Here is a 13,875-nt window from a genome sequence, read left to right on the forward strand (position 1 = left end):
CAAGTCAGAAAGCAAGTGAGTAACACGTTGGGATCTTCTGCTGATTAGTTTCATGGCCTTTCAGATTACTGTACTATGTCTATTTATCTCAAATTCTTCCCTAGTAACTAGAATCTCTTTGAGGTTAGGGAACTTTCTTACCTATTTTTCCATGTAAATGGTACTAGATATCTAATGACTCTTCTAGATCTAGACACTATGGTCTTTCCAAGACACTAATATAGCATATGTGAGAAAATAATTTAATATCAGTTTATTATTATTTACATTATTTAGAGGAGAATACAATCAAGATGAATGATGTCTCACCCAGAATTACATCTCCTGGGAGACCTGAAATCTACCAATGACCTTTCTGAAGGCAGCATTCACCTCCTTGTTCCTCAGACTGTAGATGATAGGATTCAACATGGGGATAACCACAGTATAGAAGACAGACACCACTTTCTCCTCTTCAGGTGATTTCCCTGAGTTGCTGCGCCAATACATAAACACAATGGTCCCAAAGAAGAGCATCACAGCTGTAAGGTGGGAGGCACAGGTGGAAAAGGTCTTAGCTCTGCCTCCAACTGTCTTGATTCGTAGGATGGCCCTGATGATAAACAGGTACGACACCAGAATTATTACTGCATTGATCAAAATCAGAAAGCTGCCAAAGAGAATCAGAGTTTGGCTGGTGGTGGTGTCACTGCATGAAAGTTGCAGCAGAGGTGGGAGATCACAAAAGAAGAAGTTGATCTGGTTGGGCCCACAGAAGGAAAGTGTGAATGTGCAGGCTGTGCGGAGGATAGCTCCTGACAGACCACCTCCATAGGCTCCTGCCACCAAGCCCCAACGAGTGCCCAGTGTCATGGCTGAGGAGTATAGAAGAGGATTGCTAACAGCAACATAACGGTCATAGGCCATCACAGCTAACATAAAACACTCTGTTCCAGCACACACTGTGAAAAAGAAGAACTGAGTAGCACAAGAATTGTAGGAGATACTTGTCCTGCCAGTAACCAGGGTGACCAAGATCTGAGGAACAATGACTGAAGAGTAGCAAGCATCCAGGAGGGAGAGGTGGCTCAGGAAGAAGTACATGGGGGTGTGGAGACGGGAATCCAAGCGGATCAGTAGGACCATGCCCATGTTGCCCATCAGCGTGATGAGATAGAAACTGAGAAAAACCAGGAAGAGAATAACCACCAACTTGGGATGGTCAGTGAAGCCAATGAGAATGAACTCTGTCACAGTGGTATGGTTCTGCTCAGCCATTGTCTCCACTATTGCCTGATTGTGTAAGGGAAAGAGTGGCATTAAAGATCCCATGCCCAGTACACCATGACAATCAATAGGACTGTGAAGGAAATCCAATTAGGAGTTAAGGGAAACTTCAAGGAATGTATAATTATCTCATCCCGATATGTGTCTATGATTAGACAAAACCTAGACCTAGGGTATGAGAAAGGAAGAGCAATTGCTATTGGTGGTAGAGAGAGCAGTTTTTCATCAGGAATTGTGTAAACCAAAACCAAATAATGAGATTATAATCATCATAGTAACTTTTATAAAGGACTATGTGTACTAAGTACTTACAATTATTGTCTCATTTCACTCTCTCAACAGCCCTAAGAGGTAGATGCTAATGTTATTCTCATTTTGCAGATAAGGAAACTGAGGCCAACAGAGGTTAAAGGCTTCCCCAGAATCAAACAGTTAGTGTCTGAAGTTGATATTTGAACTCATGTCTTCCTGACTGTAGGCTTGGAGCTCTACCTATTGTACCAATCCCAATTTATATTCAGTGCTCAAAAAATCTAAAGGGCTAAAACAATCAGGAAAACCAGTTGCAGTAGTGGACATCATGGCTGAAAAGTCAGAAAGAAATTGGGAGAGAAAATATGAGCACATTAAAGAAGTTGGTCATTTGTTTGATAGTGTGGTTAAAAAGGAACATGAATTTGGAAAGAAGGGATCAATTTCCCTCTGGAAGACAGTCCTAAGAGCAATGAATAGAATCAAAAGAGAATGAGATTTTAATTCCTTTTAAGAAGAATGTTCTAGGAGTTATAACCCTTCTGAACTGTCTTGAGAAATAGTGAGAGCCCCATCACTGGTTGTCTCCAAATCAAATACCTAAGAGGAGATCCTTGTTCAGATAAGGGTTGGATCAGATGACATTTGGGATCCATTCCAATTCTGAGATTTGGTATGATTCTAAAAGGAAGCAGACAGGGGGCAGCTGAGTGGCTCAGTGGATTGAGAGTCAAGCCTAGAGGTGGGAGGTCCTAGGTCAAATCTGGCCTCAGACACTTCCTAGCTGTGTGATCCTGGGCAAGTCACTTGACCTCCATTGCCTACACAGTATTGATTCCAAGACAGAATGTAAAGGTTTAAAAATAAATTAAATGAATAAATAAAAGGAAGCATAGATTAAGATAGACATAAAACTGAGAAGACCATTTTGCTGCATGCTTACTTAGGTGATGAGCTCCTAATATAATGATTGCGTTCTTTGTTTCTCTAGCACTCAGCATTGTTCTTGGCACACAGTAGGTATTTAATGAATATCTATTAATTGACTGTTGAACTCTTTTAGGACATTGTTCTACCTTGAAATTCCTCTCCCTTTATCCCCTCATTCTCTTCTCTTTTGAATGGCATTTTTCTGTCTTTATACTTCCTGCTTTAAGGTTAAAATGACCTCTACAAAGAATACTGGGATATTTTCCCAGTTCCTCATTAACGATAAAGAGTAATTAACCTCAGTTACATCCTTGTTCAAACACACACACACACACACACACACACACACACACACACACACACACACACACTAAACCAAAGTTATCTCTTCTTTGGATCACTGGACAGTTCAGGTACCCTGTGGAACCATTCCAGTCTCCACTTTATCCCCATCTAATCCCAAATTCACTGCATTTTTCCATACCTTATCATCATTTACAATGGATTCTATGATGTTACATCAACAGCCCAAGGCAGAAAATTATACTCCTACCTTCTCTGCTCTCTTGGTGAGAACTTAGGCAAGGCACTGAATCTGGGTTTCAATTTGTTGTTCAGCCATATTTCAGTTCTGTCCGATTCTTCATGACATTCTTTGAGAGTTTTGTGGCAAAGATACTGGAGTGGTTTGCCATTTTCTTCTCTAGCTCATTTGACAGATGAAGAAACTGAAGCAAATGAAGTTAAGTGGCTTGCACAGGATCATACAGTTAAGAAGTACCTGAGGCCAGATTTGAACTTGGGAAAATGAGTCGTCTAGACTCCAGGCTGGAAACTGTGCCACCTAGCTGCAACAACAGGTTTTAATTTACCCCTCAGCAAATTGGACCAGTGATAACATTGGTCCTCCTTAGCCCTATTTGAATTCAGATATGGCTGATTTAAATTAAGGTTACAAAGTTGGAAAATGATGGTGTCGTTCTAGTAAAAGGAGAGTCAATGAATTGTCTGAAATTTTTTAATATTTTTGAAATTCAAGAATCCCTCACCATGACATTGTGGTTACCCTACCCTGGGCACCTGAGGGCTATCCTAAGAGATCACAGGTACCAGTAGAGTCTACCAGACTGTCAGGAGGTTGCATTGAAACCTATCTATGGACTGTTTTCCAAGGAGCAACTCAGACAAAGAAGTTCATCTCCAGAAGGCTAATCAACAAGTGATGAATTTCTTCAACCATAATAATTCATGAAAGCTATCAGTTATGATGGAAAGCAAGTATGACTTGTATCCATGGGGATGTAGTCTAATGGATGAAAGTGTAGATCTATGCTGTCCTAGAATGTCTAAAAAAAATCCTTTAGAAATATTACAAAAAATCTAGTTACCATATACTCAATCAAACCACCATCAGGTATTTATTAAAGTGCCTACTATAGGTCAGGCACCAGGGAAACAATCCCTATTCACAAGGAAATTGCATTCTAAACTTGCATTAGATATATGTATGCAATTGTGTCCTCATGTACACATTATTCATAAACAATGTCTTTAGGAAATACCAAGTCATCTCAGTTGTTGATTCTCCCCCATAATTTATAATCCCTGTGGCATCAATGCACAATTTACAGTTACCTGTATTAGGAAAATAACCCTGTCTCAAGCTCCTGCCCAGTGGCAGGGTCCCCTTGTAAGACACCACATATATTTTCTCAGATCTTCTCATTGACATCATGGTCCAAGGAGATAAGTTCCATGGAGAGTTACAAGTTGAAGACAAAGTCACAAGAGATGCAATTACTCATTCTCCCTTTTCCATTTATCTAATGAAATCAATATTCCAATGGGGTTTCCTAAAAATATACAGCCTGACATGGCCAGCACTGGCTGTTAGCTTGGATAGATTTTATTTCAGCTGATGTCTCAATGGAGTGACTCATCAACATCTTTGACTGAATTATTCAATTCAACAACTAATTGGATTGATTTTCCCCTCCCAATTGAAATATGTGTCTGCATGAAACCCACCATAGTGCAGGAGAAAGTCAGAGGGGCAGTGACAGCTTGTCTTGCTGTATAGAATGGGGTGTAGTAATTGCTACTCATGATGGTTGTTGGCAAAGCTTTATTACTAAATCCCAGAAAAAAATATGAGAGATAGACTCCTAAGCTAAAGGGAAAAGCCAGCAGAGTCTCCAATTCAAGGCACATGTCTTCAAGGAATTCATTATCTCCTCTCCAGAGCAGAGGGAAGAATCTACATCTTGGGAAATCATAAGAGTCTGGGGAGCTGCTGGCAGCATACTCAGGCTGTCACTGCTGGGGGGTGCTCTGTGGCCCCTGTGAAAGTAAGAGCTGTCCGTGCTCTGCTGTCAATGCCCTACCCGCCAACACAACCAGGACAGCATGTTCTGGATGGATGACACCTGAACAGGGAGGTTAAGGCACATCTCTCCTGAAGGAAACTTATTACCCCCATTCACACATGAGGAAACATGCCGAGAATAGCTTGCCCACAATCATCCAGCGTTCTTTCCATTAAGGCACACTGCCTCAGTTGGTGCTTCCTGAAGGCAAGACTAGCATGGAAGGCAATTCCATAACCATCCTTTTCTAGTACCATGTTTAAAAACTCATGTTGGCAAGGCATCATTCTTTAAATCTAGCCTCACTCTCATACTTTAAATCATTTCCATTTATTCCAAACTTACTTAATCTATCCAGGCTTTCCAAATGGAGAATCTTCAGGTACTAAACCCCAAATTAGACTTGTTCTAGCTACAGTCTAAGAAGTACTGAATTGAAGGATCCTAGATTTAAAGCTGGAAACAACCCTAGAGGGCACTGGGTCAGCCCAAGCTCCTCCTCTTAAAGGGTGAGGAAACTGAAGATCAGAGAGGGAGTTACTTTTCCATATTCACACAAGCAGTAAGGGACAGATTTTGTATTCAAAACCATGTCTTCCCATCCCAGATCCACCATTTTTTCTACAATACCACAATGTCTCTCAATACTAGAATAAAAGCTGCCCGTATCAATCATCAGAGATATCTAGTATAACTCCTTTATTTTAAAGATGAGGAAACTGAGCCAGAATGACATTAAATTACTTTTTCTAAGGTCACACAGGTATTAAGTTACAAAATCCAAGTTTGAACCCAAGTTCTCTGACATTATACTCAATACTCTTTCTTTAAAAAATTCAAAACAAAACAAAACAAAAACAATTCAAAAAATTCTTTAAACAATTCAAAATAAAACAAAACAAAAAACAAAAAAATAAAAAAATAAAACCTTACCATCTGTCTAAATATCAGTTCTAAGATGGAAGAGTTGCTAGGGTTAAGAAAATGGAGTTAAGTGACTTGCCCAGGATCACACAGCTAAGAAGTGTCTGAAGCTAGCTTTGAACCCAGGTCCTTCTGACTAAAGGCCTAGTTCTCTATCCACTGTGCTATCTAGTGACTTCTATATTCTTTCTATTATGCCAATATACTCCTGCTTATGTATTATAATTTTATTTGAAATACATCTTTGCAGATTTAAACACGTGGTAGTCTAGGGCCCTTAAAAATAATTTCTCTCAAAATCATTCTTTGTCTCTTCTCTGGGAAGATCCTGACAAAATGAAAAAACCTCAGTCCAAGATAGGATTCCTTATTGATCTAGAGTTGAGATAAAAATTAGTCACTGAATGAAACTTTAAGGCTCTTCTGCACTTTCCATCAATTTAACATTTAATTCAAAATTCTTTCTCAGAAACATAAACCAGGGTAGTGGAGAATGCATCAGATTTAATCAGGGGATCATGAATCTAGAGCTGGAAAGAATTATAAAGGCCAGAATGTTCAAGTCCTTCAAGTCCTAGATGTGGAAAACTGAGTGAGTAATCTGCCTCATCACACAGCTAATAAAGGCCACTGGCAGGATTCAAACCTAGGTCCGCTGAACTGAAAATCTAACATTCTATCCAGAAGCTGAGCTAAAGACCCTTACTTACTATTGATTATACTTGGGACCTTGAAGAGTTCACTTAAGTTATTGGAACACTTTCCTCATCTCTCAAATGGGTGTTGTAACAGTTAAAATTTAGGGGAGACTGAGGCAGGTAGAAATTAGTTTCTCTCTGCAAGGAGTATTATATTTTTTAGAGGTTTATTAAAGGTTAAAGATTAAAGAAAATACAGAATAAGAAAAAACCCGTGCCTAGGCCAGAGAGGCCTAGGCAAGATAACCTCACATCACGGAAGAGACGCGTCTGCTCCAAAACAGAAGTCCAAAAAGAGACCCAAAAACCTTTGCCACCAGCTTAAATCCTTCCTCAGTCTCGGCCCACCTCAGAATTCCCGTGAGATTACAAAGCATTTTGGGAAAGTGGAGCAAAGGCTTGTGGGGATTGTAGTCCTGTATTCGAGTCTATTTTATACAGTGTAGTAACTCTTTAATTTCCTGCCTCACAGAGTTTCCTTAAGGAAAGTTTTGTTTTTGTTTTTTAACTTTAAAGAATCAAAAGCAGCTACATGGCTAAGTGGTTTAAGAACCAGGCCCAGAGATGGGAGGTCCTAGGTTCAAATTTGGCCTCAGACACTTCCTAGCTGTGTGACCCTGGGCAAGTCACTTGATCCCCATTGCCTGGCCCTTCCCACTCTTCTGCCTTGGAACCAATACACAGTTTTGATTCTAAGACTGAAGATAAGGGTTTAAGAAAAACAAACATTTATAAAGAATTGGTAAAACACTTATGTACTGGGCACTACATTAAGCACCAAGGAGATACAGAGATACATTTCTTAAAATGTTAAAATTTCTTAAGATGTTAAAAACTTTAAAGCACACTGAATTATTACAGCCCTAATTTTCTAATGAGGTAGCTTGTATCAATGTGGCATCTATGGTGGATAAATTGAGAAAATAGTTAGCTTTCAGAGTATCTTTCCTGAAAACAATATTTTTAAATTTCTGATTTATTTTTATATTATAGGAAGAGAGAGAGAAGGGATAGGGAAAATGCAAAATTGTCTCTAAAAGGGAGAGAGGAAAATTTAGCCATGAACCCTGGGAAAAGATTCTGGAATGAGAAGGACTGCAGAGGAGAATTTGGGGAGTTAACTGACTCCCCCTTTATTGGTTTTCCTGTCCCTGATCTGGAAGGGAGAACAGCAGCTCCATCAGCTACTGTGACCTGACCAGTTTGTAGAGAAACTTGGGGGTTCTTGTGCCTTGGAACATATCTAGAAGGTGATCTGGTTTTCCCTGCAGTGTTGTGTCAATTTGACTGAGGTGATCCAAAGATTTTTAACATCTGGGATTTCGGGGGGTTTTACCTCAGAAGTCAACCCCAGGATTGGGGAAGTCCCCCTGTGAGTCTATTCTCAGTAGCCTTTTAGAGACAATTTAAGGGTTTAATCTGGAATAATTAGTCTAGGTAGTTAGTCATATGGTTTAGGGTTTTAGATAAGAACAGGGAGTTGGTAGGGAGCTTTGGAAGATCAGAAGAGCTCTCTCATGAGAGAGGCATTGAAGGTTGGTTGGAGATTCAGATCTGTAGAATCAGGGACATTTTTTGTTCTTGACTATCAGTTCCCTAACCTTAAGTTGCAAAATAAACTTAACTTTTGTGTTTTTCAATTTAGTCTCAAGGGATTTTGTGCTTCACTGGCCCTGGGAAGGGCTTTCGCTGGGTTTTTTCACCACCAATCAATCCATCTGGGTCCTCCTCTATCTACATATCTCCTTCTGGAGGACCATTTCTTTTTCAATATGCTAGCTACATTCTAATGTATACCCCTTGATAGCTTATTTAGCCTCAGGTCAGGGTTGTTATGAGGATCAAAGGCAACTACATCTATAAGTGCCAACACCATTCCTGGCACATAGTAGTGTAACAGTTAAAATTTAGGGGAGATGGGGAGACTGAGGCAGGTAGAAATTAGTTTCTCTCTGCAAGGAGTATTATATTTTTTTAGAGGTTTATTAAAGGTTAAAGATTAAAGAATATACAAGTAAGAAACATGTGCCTAGGCCAGAGGCCTAGACAAAATAACCTCACATCACGCAAGAGACGCACCTGCTCCAAAACGGAAGTCCAAAAAGAGCCCCCCTCTCAAAAGCCTTTGAATCAGCTTAAATACCTTCTCGATCTCGGCCCAGGTGAGATTACAAGGCATTCTGGGGAAGTGGAGCAAAGGCTTGTGGGGATTGTAGTCCTGTATTCGAGTCTATTTTTTACAGTAGGTGCTTAATGAATGCTTGTCCTCCCTTCCTTCTGCATCTTCTTGTAACTCAGAAACAGTTCATCAGAATTGACCAACCAAACCACTGTCCTTGACCCAACAGTGTACAACACTTTCTGCTTCCACAGTCCCTCCACTTCTCTATCAAGAACTAAAAGACATACTTCATCCTCTGGGTCCAAGTTTGGTCTTTACAGTTAATCAGAGTTCAGCTGCCTTTTAGTGTTGTGGGTTCTGGTTTGCATTATTGAAGTCAGTGTGAATCTTGATCTTCTGGTTCTGATTGCTTTGCTTAGCATTATTTTGCACAAGTAACTCCTTCAGACAAGACTGGCCAAGGATTGTTTTCCCTCTTCAGGAAGTCAGAGGTTGTATTGGAATTTTCTAATGAGGCTCCATAGTGCTCATTTCCAACTTTTAAAAAATTAAACCAGAAAAAAGATAACAGGTACTTGGAACCATGCCCAAAAGGCCCTAAAACTGAATACCCTTTGGCCTAGCGATAGCACTGCTCAGTTTTTATCTCAAAAACATCAAAGATGGGAGAAAGGGATCTATTTGTACAATATTTATGTATATTTATAATATATTTATAGCAGCTCTTTTTGGGTTAGCAGAGAACCAAAAACTGAAGGGATATCCATCGGTTGGGGAATGGTTAAACACGTTGTGGTATGTGATTATAATGAAATACTATTGTGCCATAGAAATGACAAATAAGATGATCATGAAAATCCTAGAAAGACTTACATGCAGCAAAGCAAAGTGAAAAGAGCAGAACCAAGAGAATGTTGTTTGCAATAAAAAGTATGATGATCAACTGTGAATGGCTTAATATTATCAAGAATGGGACAACTCCAAGGGACTCATGACAAAAAAAAATGCCACCTATCAACTGCTATAGAAGGAATTGATGGAGTCTGAATGTAGATTGAAGTGTGTCATTCTTCACTTTTATTTCCTCCATGAACTTTTCTTTAGTATAAGTGATGCTTCTTCTTCCACAACATGATGAACATGGAACTCTGTACTGCATAGTAGCACACATACAAGCTATTTCATCTTACCTGACAACTCAGGAAATGATGGGACAGAGAGAGAGGACATAAACTGCAAAACATCAAAAAATGATTATTAAAATTATATTTACATGTAACCTGGAAAGAAAGAATAAAACAAGCTTTATAAAAAAAAAGATATTCATTAAAATAAATTACCTTTAATTTTATTGTATATTTTTAACAAAATTATGTTACTTTGTGATGATAAATGCAAATTACTCTAAAGAATAAATCTACAATATCAGCTGAAATCAGCAAAAGAAAAGGAATGGTTTACATAGAAGAAATTCAGAAATACCAAGTAAAATGCCCAGATCCTGAAATCTTTTTCTGTATTTATTACTGGAGTTCACATGTTCTATTATTGACAGAAAGTAAAGGACATGTTTGGTTTCATGAATATTGAGGAGGCAGAATCAAGATGGCAGCTTAGTAGCAGCAAAAGCCCAAACCGCTCTGACTATCCTTCCATACCAATCTTTTAAAAGCCCTTCACAAAGACAGGAATCCAAATCTAACAGCAAGATCGATCTAGTAGGCTCTCCCACTGAACACAACTTGAAAGGTAGGCAAAGAGAGTTGATTTTCATGGGACTAGGGGGAACCAGAAGCAAAACTGCACACAGAGGAGTGCTGGCCACCCCCATTCCCCACCTACTATGCCAGATTCCAAACCTGGGCATAGGCCAACTACAAGATCCCAGAACCTAGGCTACGCCAACAAAAGAACATCTCAGATCCACCCCTTGAAATCCCTAGCTGTATAGTTAGAATTTTGAATGCTTGGACTTCAACCCCCAGAAGTCCTTCAGTATTTCCCAGAATTCCTCTCTTCTCTCCACCACATTGTGTGGTTATGTGATTGTATTTAAGTTTGCTGTAACTCCTACCTCTCTTTTTTCCACATGGAAAGCTCTTTCTCTAGCCCTTTACTTTCCCTTCACTTCAAGTTAAATATTAATAAATATTTTAAAATATTTATTTTATATAATATTTTAATAATAAAATTTTATATTATTATATTATATAAAAATTAAAAATTTAATAATAAAAATATTTTTTAAAAAGAGAAGAGAGAAAGGAGTTACAGCAAACTTAAATACAATCATGTAACCACACAACATGGTGGAGAGAGGAGAGGAATTCTGGGAAATACTGAAGGACTTCTAGGGGATGAAGTCCAAGGGTTCAAAATTCTAATTATACAAAGCCCTGCCTAATCTCAAGCCTCAGCAGCTGGATATAATCAGAATGAGATTTGGTGAATCCAACCAGAGGAGCTTCAGCCTCACTTTTTCTTGTTCCTATGGATCCCTGAACTGTCTCTTTCCTTCCTGGAAAAACTGAGTCCCTTCAAAGCAATCCTGGGAAGAAGGAAATAGTTGCCAACCAGGGTGAGGCGTTCGGGGATGAAGGAGGTACAATTTAGCCACCAGGTGGTGCTCACCACCAACTTGATGCTACCCAGTAGAAAGGATACAGAAATGGTACATCTTGGGCTCATCCTGACAGCTCTGCTACATGGAAGGCGGGAGAAACGCACAGCTCTCTATGCTTCCGGGAAGATTCATGACCTGCCCTTCCCCAGCTCCATCTCTCTCTGGGTGGCCACGTCGGCTCTCTAAGGCACATAGACGAGTCAATCAGCCCCTAGCCCGGGCTAACCCCATCTCTTCCCTGAAGCTGCCCTGTTTGAATTATTACAATCACCAAACTTTAGCATAATGGAATCTTCCATGGAAAAGGAAAATTATTGCTTATTTGTATATGTTCAGTTTTACTCTTGTTAAAAGATCATGAGGAAGATCAGTGGAATAGACTGGGGGAAAGCGACCTCAGCAAGACAGTATACGATAAACCCAAAGATCCCAGCTTTTGGGACAAAAATCCACTACTCGATAAAAACTGTTGGGAAAATTGGAAGACAGTGTGGGAGAGACTAGGAATAGATCAACACCTCACACCCTACACCAAGATAAATTCAAAATGGGTGAGTGACTTAAACATAAAGAAGGAAACCATAAGTAAATTGGGTAAACACAGAATAGTATACATGTCGGACCTTTGGGAGGGGAAAGGCTTTAAAACCAAGCAAGACATAGAAAGAATCACAAAATGTAAAATAAATAATTTTGACTACATCAAACTAAAAAGCTTTTGTACAAACAAAACCAATGTAACTAAAATCAGAAGGGAAACAACAAATTGGGAAAAAATCTTCATAGAAACCTCTGACAAAGGTTTAATTACTCATATTTATAAAGAGCTAAATCAATTGTACAAAAAATCAAGCCATTCTCCAATTGATAAATGGGCAAGGGAAATGGATAGGCAGTTCTCAGATAAAGAAATCAAAACTATTAACAAGCACATGAAGAAGTGCTCTACATCTCTTATAATCAGAGAGATGCAAATAAAAACAACCCTGAGGTATCACCTCACATCTAGCAGATTGGCTAACATAACAGCAAAGGAAAGTAATGAATGCTGGAGGGGATGTGGCAAAGTAGGGACATTAATTCATTGCTGGTGGAGTTGTGAACTGATCCAACCATTCTGGAGGGCAATTTGGAACTATGCCCAAAGGGCGACAAAAGAATATCTACCCTTTGACCCAGCCATAGCACTGCTGGGTCTGTACCCCAAAGAGATAATGGACACAAAGACTTGTACAAAAATATTCATAGCTGCGCTCTTTGTGGTGGCCCAAAACTGGAAAACGAGGGGATGCCCATCAATTGGGGAATGGCTGAACAAACTGTGGTATATGTTGGTGATGGAGTACTATTGTGCTAAAAGGAATAATAAAGTGGAGAAGTTCCATGGAGACTGGAACAACCTCCAGGAAGTGATGCAGAGCGAGAGGAGCAGAACCAGGAGAACATTGTACACAGAGACTAATACACTGTGGTATAATCGAACGTAATGGACGTCTCCATAAATGGTGGTGTAATGTCCCTGAACAATCTGCAGGGATCCAGGAGAAAAAAAACACCATTCATAAGCAAAGGATATGGGAGTGGAAACACTGAGGAAAAGCAACTGCCTGAATACAGAGGTTGAGGGGACATGACAGAGGAGAGACTCTAAATGAACACTCTAATGCAAATACTATCAACAAAGCAATGGGTTCAAATCAAGAAAACATCTAATGCCCAGTGGACTTACGCATCGGCTATGGGGGGTGGGGGGGAGGAAAAGAAAATGATCTATGTCTTTAACGAATAATGCTTGGAAATGATCAAATAAAATATATTTTTAAAAAAATAAATAAAAATAAAAATAAAAGATCATGAAATGACTGACTTTATTAAAAGTCAATAAAAAGTAATAAGCAATACAGAATAAAGTAAAGACCACATAGCCATGGGACCACAGGCTCTTCTAGACCCAGGAATTACCAGGCAATAATTGCTCAGAACCCAAATTCTAGAAAATACACAGGTCTGGTTGAGGATTTCCCCTCAAGTCCATCACTGGCCTGGAAACCAGATCCTTGCTGCTATCACACCTGAAGTTCCCAGTCTGGCCCTTCTGGGTCCTCACCTGTCTCTAGCACATCCTACCTCCTGTGCTTCGGCCTGGCCCTGCCCAGAACCATCTCCAGTGCCAGGGCCACCCTCTGGGAATAAGACCCCTTTCCTCTACTTCCTCTTGAGGTCTTCTCTAAGAGAAGTAAAGTACTTGTGCCATCATTCTTTATTTCCTCTCTGAATATCTCCTGCCCCCATAAGATGGGCCTCCTTGGATTTCCCAAGATTTGTCTCCACCTCACAACATGGGGAAGCTCAAGGGAGACTTTGAACTGTCCAATCTCCTGCTGCCTTCAGTGGACCTCTTTCCAATCACTAATCCTCTGTCTAGACTCACTTCTCAATAGTTAGCATACTGGAGTCATCGCAGTGACTCTACACCCTTGGCTCCTGGTATATAAATGCTGTTCTCTCAAGTTCTCTCACCTCTATCCACCTCAGTCCTGATACCACAAACACTCACTGTCCCACCTCACTCCAGATTTGTCTGTCCCCTCCATTATGCTCTTTGGTATAACTTCTCTATCACAATCAGCTTCCTTTCATCTTAAGCCTTTCCCCTTCTCACTTCCATCACCTGTCCTGTGCTTAGATATGGCT

The 13,875-nt window shown here is 39.8% G+C and overlaps 1 protein-coding gene across 1 annotated transcript; it reads right to left on the reverse strand.

Moving 5' to 3' along the window:
- Positions 1-315: 315 nt before the first annotated feature.
- LOC100619789 (olfactory receptor 9I1) lies at positions 316-1,478 on the reverse strand. The gene has a single exon (XM_003341542.4). The coding sequence runs from the start codon at positions 1,309-1,311 to the stop codon at positions 316-318; it is 996 nt and encodes a 331-aa protein (XP_003341590.2). The 5' UTR covers positions 1,312-1,478.
- Positions 1,479-13,875: the final 12,397 nt, after the last annotated feature.

This window comes from Monodelphis domestica, chromosome 6 (genome assembly GCF_027887165.1).
Source record: "Monodelphis domestica isolate mMonDom1 chromosome 6, mMonDom1.pri, whole genome shotgun sequence".
Lineage (NCBI taxonomy): Eukaryota > Metazoa > Chordata > Mammalia > Didelphimorphia > Didelphidae > Monodelphis > Monodelphis domestica.

Excerpts from the sequence above, each read along its gene's own strand:
- LOC100619789 (XM_003341542.4), bottom strand. The coding sequence starts at position 1,311 with ATGGGATCTTTAATGCCACTCTTTCCCTTACACAATCAGGCAATAGTG.